Genomic DNA, 6,782 nt, shown 5'->3' with positions numbered 1-6,782 from the left:
CCCAGTGTCTGCCATTCCACAGGGTCACAGTGGCACCTGTGAACATGGAAGAGTCCTAAACGAGTCAGCTGGGTGACTTTGGCAAGTTACTTTGGTCTCAGAACCTCAGTTTTCCTCATCTGTAAAGCCACGTTCCCGTGGGGCTTCTGTGAGGACTAAAGGAAAGCAGCAGCCACAGAAGGTGCCCATTGTTACTGAAACCGTATACCATGCCCAGGGTACACAGCGGAAAAAGGCCCAGCTGGGTGGTTTGGTGGAGGTCACAGAAAGTTGATGCACTCAGGCTGCTGGCACTGCCCTGGGAGGTACCCAAGCCTGCCTGGTAGGAAGGGGGAGAGCTGGCCGCGCCAAACGTGTAGTGTGAGCACCGAGTGGGGGCACTGCCAAGGCTCTGGGTCCAGCATCGCCAGTCCCCTCTTCCTCCAGAGCAGCTACTGGGAGGAGGCTCTGCCATCCTGGGCACCAGCTGTCCACTGGGCCCACTTCCCACACCCATTAGGGGGGTGGCTCTGGGCCAAGCTGACCAAGTGGCCTGCAGGTCAGGGGCCGGCCCAGCGCCAGACTGTCAATGAGGATCAGCCTGGCTCAGCCAACTCAAGCTGTAGAGTGGGTGGCCCTCTGGAGGGGGTGCTCACCTCCAGCACTGGGGATGGACCCTCCGCCCTCTCCCTGTGCCCAAGCCGGCTAGGGCCCAGCCGCCCCTCTCCTGTGGGTCCACTGGTGTGGACAGTAAGCCTGGCATTCAGCCCTGACCACCCCCTTCTGCCGCTTCGCTCCGGCTCCTAGGACACACCCGGGAGCTCTCAGGGACGTCCTCTGCTTTTCTGCACATGCTGTGCCGTCTATCCAGTCAATGACCAATGCCTCCGCCATCGGCCCCTCTCAGAGCCAAGCTGGGGCTCCTTTATTCTCAGGGACGGCAGCCACGGAACAGGGTTTATTTACATGAGGAACCTGGGCCCTAGGGCCCCCAGGACAGCCCTTCTTAGCCCTTCAGGCTCCAAGGGCCCGTGTCCAGTGTGGGCGGGCGGGACGGCAGGACTTACGCTGACGGCGCCCCCTCATGGCCCGGGCCCCTGGACCAAGCTGATGGCGGATCCCGGGAGGTGCGATGCCTCGGAAGAACCAACAGCCCCGTCTTCATACGGTGACCTCAGCTTTGCTGTTGGTGCTCAGGTGCCGGGGTGCACGGCCCGCGCAGCCGTAAAGTCCAGGGGGCTGCGTGCCGAAGGCTTCCGGCAGCTTCTCCGCGCCGAACTGGCGCCGGGGCAGACGGGCGGACCGCCGGGGAGCAGGGGACGCCGGAGCCGTCAGGGGGCCTCGGGGGGCGGGCCGAGCCGGGCGGCTGGTGGCCCAGGCCTTGCAGGGGCCCGTCGGGGCGGTGCCGGCGCAGGGCGCGTAGCCGGGCGGGGCCCAGGGACAGGCGTCAAGCAGCGCGGGCAAGTCTGCGGGAGGCCGTGGGGCCCGCGCCGGCACGGTCAGAGGGGCGGGTGCGGCCGCCGGAAAACGCTGGTAGAAGTCCTGCGGGGAGGCCTCTGTGGGGACAGAGCGGGCGTGTCGGGCCGGGGGCGGGGCCTCAGCACCTCCGGGGCGGGGCGGGGCGGGGCTGCACGCGATGCGCGGCTTTCCACGCCCCGGCCCCTGAACCCGACGAGGGGTCCCCGCCAGTCGGCCTGGTCATGGGTTGGGGTACAGCTGAGGCGCAGGCACCCCACAGAGGCTGGCTGGAGCGCTGCCCCGCAAGGCTGGGATCTCTGCCACTCCGGTGGGCCCCGCGCTACTCGCACAGACTCGGTCGCTCACCTGAGGCCTTGAGCGCGGCTGCCTTGAGGGTGGCGTACTTAGCGTAATCCGGCTGCAGCCGGAGGCCACGCGGGGGTCCCAGTGTCGCCGACCCCAGGGGCACGTTGCTGAGGCGTTTTTTATCTAGAGCGGGGAAGGGGAAAGTTGAGATTCGGCCCGTGGACGGGAGGACGCCGCACCTGCACTACCACCTCCTCGCGGCCCTCTCCGCTGCGGTTCAGTTGGGTGGCTGTTTGAGCGAGACCGAAAGTGGAACCTGGCTTATGGCACAACACCCAGTGTCCGGAACAGGGCCTGGCTCAGAATAACATTAATAGCAGCCAGTCCTAAGTGGGTGCTAACCTAGTGGGATGACTCGCCAGCATATTCAGCTTGAGCCAGGTGCTGAGTCCCAGGACCTGCTCCTGGAGGACATGGAGGGAATGTCTGAGGATTAGAGCTCATAGAGGAGAGAGAGAGAGAGAGAGACAGAGAGAGAGTGAGTTTTGGGGAGGGATGTGCAGTCAAGCCCGCCTCTACAACAGGAGGCCAAGAGGGAGGCTCCAGCCTAGAGGAAAAGGCCCACGGGAGGCCATAGACCCTGGCCAGGCAGACCCCTGACCTCACACACTTGCAGGGGCAGGCAGCTCGTTTCCATTTGCGAAGCAGACTGCTCAGAGCCTCTTGCCCCTCAGCACACCCCTTCCCAGGTCCATGTCGGACAAGGGAGACCCTATGCTGTAGATCAACAAATGCCTACCCATCAGCGTACTCACCTCTGCTGTTGTGGGGGGAGCCCCGGGGGAGGTCATCACCCATCTGCACCTGGACACAGCTGCCCAGAGGTGGGCCCAGAGGTGGAGGCAGTGGTTCCTGCGGGCCTGGCTGCTTCAGCAGTTCTGTCAGTGTCCTGTGAGGAAAGAGCGATGGGAAGCAGCCCTCCCAGGCTCCTGCTTCCCCATCAGCCAGGCCCTGCCCTCTCCAAGGCCAGCTGCAGCCACCACTGCCTCACTGTGTGGCCCTGGGCAACTCTTTCAACCTCTCTGGGCCTCCTTTCTTCTCCCCCCTGATTGACCTTAAACATCTAGTTTGCCCTACCAGGCATGACCTGTGGCCCCAACATAGCCACTTCCCATAGCAGGTCAGGAAACTAATGGGGAGCCCTCCCCCTCTTCCTGGAGTCCACTCTCCAAGACCCTCGAGTTGAGCCTCCTCTCTCAACACAAATTCTGTGAGCATATTAGTCTTCTGGACCTTGCTCATGCTGCTTCTGAAGACTGTCCTTTCTTCCATCTCCTTCCATAAAACTACCCATTCTACAAACCCCAACAGCATCCCTCTTCCAGGCAACCTTAAAGAAGTCCTGTGCAGTCCTGGCCGGGTGGCTCAGTTGGTTAGAGCATCATCCCTTACACCAGAAAAGGTTGCGGGTTTGATCCCCAGTCGGGGTGCATATGGGAGGCAACCAATCAATGTTTCTCTCTTACATTAATGTTTTTCTCCCCCACCCCAAATCTATAAAAACACATCCTTGGGTGAAGATTATAAAAATAAATAAAAGGATCTACCTAACTCCCCTCCTGCAGCAGGGTCTTCTGCTGGGTCAGGTGTGGAGGACAGACATATGAGGGAGAGAGACAGGAGATCCTCCTGTGGCAGCCACACATCAAAGGCTGTGTGACCTTGGGCAGTGGCCTCCTTGGGTATGAGGACACCCAGCCCCAATCCAGCTGTGACAGCATCTGACTTAGCCTTCCCAGTAGACAGCCAGACCTAGCCTGCAGACCAGCTGCCTTCCGCACCCACAACCCATGATTTTCTCCTAGCTTAGTCTGACCTCCTTCAGGGTCCAGCCCTCAAATGGCTGATTCACGAAAAATCACTCTGGAGGCAGGACACCTGGGGCAGACACAGTTTGGCTGCAGGGTGGCGGGGTCTGAAAGCCTCCTAGTGCCTGCCTCAGCTGACCTGCATGCACTGCCCACCCTGTGTTCTCATCTCTGGGTAGCACCCCTCAGTCAGCTCTCCCAAACACCTGAGTAGTTTTCATGTCTCTGGGCCTTTGCACGAACTTTCTGTAGGGACAAGCTCCAGCGCCCATCTAAGTCCTCCACGAAGCCTTTCCTGACTATCAACCTCAACATGGCAGAATTAAGGGTGAGACTTGGTCGGAGCACAGGGGTTCACAAAACACCCACAGATTAGTTGAAGTTGGGTTTCAGGTCTCCCCAGAGGAGAAGAGGGAGTCAGGGCACATGGGAGCCTGAAGCTCAAAGAGGAAAGGACTGACCTGGGCCCCATAGCACATTAGGGGTAGGCCCGCTCCTCCTGACACTTCACCAGACCTGCTTCCCAGCCCGTGCAGATGAAGTAGGTTCAAGGTGAACGTGACTGCTAGGCTGCCCCAGTCACCCCCTCTCTACCATCATAGCCCTCAGCTCCTGCTGCCCCACTCTGGTCAAGGACATGCCCTGTCCTCTCCCCCTCACCAAGCATGAGGACCCCAAGTTCCAGAGGCCCAGGCCCTGCCCCTGCAGCATCCAGGGCCCAGGCTCAGAGCCCCCACATCACAAAGGCAGCACAGAAACAGGCCAGGGTTCCAGCCTCAGCTCTGCCCTGCAGCGGCCTGAGAGGGGCAGGCTAACTGGTCTGAGGACAGGGGTACTGCGGAGTGCCTCACCCTCTGTCCCTGAGGTTGAGGAGAGGGGAAGCATCCACAGCTGGCCCACCCAGGTATGGGGGCTTCTCTTATTGTCACTTCTAATTACCAGCCTGTCATATGCAGTATCAGCAATCTACATACCCAAGAGAGACAGGACCTGGGTGAGTGAGGAGGGCCAAAACCCCAGGACATGAGGGTAGCTGGGGCATGTGAGTGTGGGAGTATGGGTCATGGTTCCAAGGTCAGGACACAGAATCCCCGAGTCCCTAACCCAGTGACGGAGGGAACCCTGGTCCTGGATATCCCACTTTACACAAAGCTCAGAACTCAGCAAGCACCTCTCTAGGCTTCCCACTCGTCTGCCCCTTTCCTAGGCAAAGGGAGACCCTGCCCCTCGCCTGTGGGTATTGAGTGGGGTGAGTTGGGAAGGCCTTCTGAAACCCCAAGGAAAGGTCAGGCCCGAGTCACAGCTATGGGAGGGCAGGAAAGGAGGTAGAAGAAGGGAGACGTGAGGGAGAAGCTGGAGGGAGACAGCCAAGAGAACTACAGAACATGCCCGCTCCCCTCCATTCCTTCCAGGCCCAAGACCCCACCTCCCCCGCGCTAGTGGGGCTCAGGCCCCAGACCCCCTCCCCTGGGCGCGGACATTGTGCCCTCTGTCAGCCCACTCAGGAGGAGGCGGGACTGGCGGGGGAGGGCGGCGCAGCACCCAGCTTCACCGGAAGGTCAAGGGGAGACAGGGCGGTATCAGCTGTCTCCCTCCATGAAGTGGGGGGTGGGCGGAGACAGACCTGGACACAGAGACAGGAAGAAACAGGGGGAGGGAGCTGTTAAGAGGGACAGAGCTCCGAGAGGGGCGCGAAGGATGCAGGGTAGTGAGGGGGCGCCCACCGGGCAGTCAGGGCCGTCCAAGCGGGATGTGCGGGGATCCCTGGCCGGGACGCGGCCGGTGCGCGCTCACCTGGTCACCGTGCGCCGCGCGCGCGGGCTGTGCGCCCTCTCCAGGCCCAGGCGCACCCCGATGCCTGTCAGCACCAGCAACGCAGCGACGCCGCACACCGCGTAGACGGCCGTGTGGCTGCGCTCACGGGCTGGGTCCCGGGGCACAGGGGGATCGCGGGGCCGCGCGGGCGGGCGGCCGGTCTGCACCCAGGCCGGCGTGTCGTAGTTGGAGCAGCGGCTCTGATCGAGGCGCCGTGGCCCGTCGTGGCAGCAAAAGCGGTAGCCGCACGTGCCGCAGCAGAAGCTGTAGACGCCCGAGCTGCAGTTGAAGGGCGGGTCCCACTGGCCCATCACGTCGTAGTAGCCGCGGCAGCGGTCGCCGCCAGCCGGGGCCACCGGACTGGATGCCTCGGCCTCCGACGCCTCGGGGGCCCCCGTGCAGCCCGACGGCGGCCGCGCCAGCAGCAGCAACAGCCCAAGCGCGAGCCGGAGCCCGGGCGGACCGTGGCCACTGCGCAGGTCCCGAACCCTGGCCCGCTCCATCGGGCCAGCACCTTCGGCTACAGCGCCCCGCGCATGGCAGCACGCCGCGGCTCTCCCCGCGCCCGCGCGCTGGCTCCCCGCGGATGCCGCCTCGGCCGTCAGCCGCCTCCGAGGACCCCAGGCCCGGGTGGGCTCAACCCGAGCTCCCGGGGGCCGGTGGGCGCGTCCTCCTCCTGGGCTCACCTCGGACCCGATCAGGCCAGTCCGCGCCCTGGGACGTCCCCGGGTCCGGGCGGTGGGTCCTCACCTGCGCGAGGCCCCGTGTCGCTTCCCGACCCGGCGGGCGTGCGGGTCCCAGGCCTAGCGGGGGCGGCTTTCCCGCCGCCCGCTCCGGCTGCCCGCGCTCTGGCTGCGGCTCCGGCTCCGGCTCCGCGCTGGCTTGGGCGGGCGGGGGTGGAAGGGAGGGAGCGCGGGAACGAGGGCGGGAAGGAGCGAGCAGAGCCGGGGGAGGAGCGCGGCCGCCTCCAGGGGCGGGAGGGGACGCGGCGGGGCCGCACAGCCGCTGCGCCCCACGGGACCTGCCCCGGAGGCCTCCCCAAATCATTCCTCGTAACTGGGCGCTCCAAGGGTGCAGCTACGGCCGGCCTCCGGCACTGTGGCTTCGGACACAGGGCCTGCCGCGGCGCGCCTGTGTTTCACAGGTGAGGGCACTGAGGGGACAGAGCAGCCCCAGGAATGTCGTTGCCGGCCTCCACTTCTCCACGTCCTTCGCGTCCCCTCCGTCAGTTCTGATCGAGACAGAGAGGTGTGAAATGAGAAGTCCTTTCCCATCTCTGCATCTCGATTTTCCAGCCTGTCAAGTGGGAAGGAAACCCCCAGCAGAGCCGCTGCACAGGGCCAGATATGCGTCCCG

General features: G+C 63.8%; 1 protein-coding gene across 1 annotated transcript; it reads right to left on the bottom strand.

Moving 5' to 3' along the window:
• Window positions 1–835: 835 nt before the first annotated feature.
• SHISA8 (shisa family member 8) lies at window positions 836–6,305 on the bottom strand. Its single transcript, XM_090275321.1, has 4 exons — window positions 5,406–6,305; window positions 2,559–2,692; window positions 1,804–1,926; window positions 836–1,535 (listed from the first exon to the last, which is right to left on the bottom strand). Exons 1-4 carry the CDS (start codon window positions 5,927–5,929, stop codon window positions 1,141–1,143), a joined length of 1,176 nt encoding a protein of 391 aa, XP_090131447.1. The 5' UTR covers window positions 5,930–6,305; the 3' UTR covers window positions 836–1,140.
• Between the last annotated feature and the right edge of the window lie 477 nt (window positions 6,306–6,782).

The sequence above is a fragment of the Furipterus horrens genome, unplaced genomic scaffold (assembly GCF_987537825.1).
Source record: "Furipterus horrens unplaced genomic scaffold, mFurHor1.1.pri manual_scaffold_4, whole genome shotgun sequence".
Taxonomy (NCBI): Eukaryota; Metazoa; Chordata; class Mammalia; order Chiroptera; family Furipteridae; genus Furipterus; species Furipterus horrens.
Note: the sequence above shows the minus strand (reverse complement) of the source record. Positions and strands in the feature narration are given on the sequence as shown.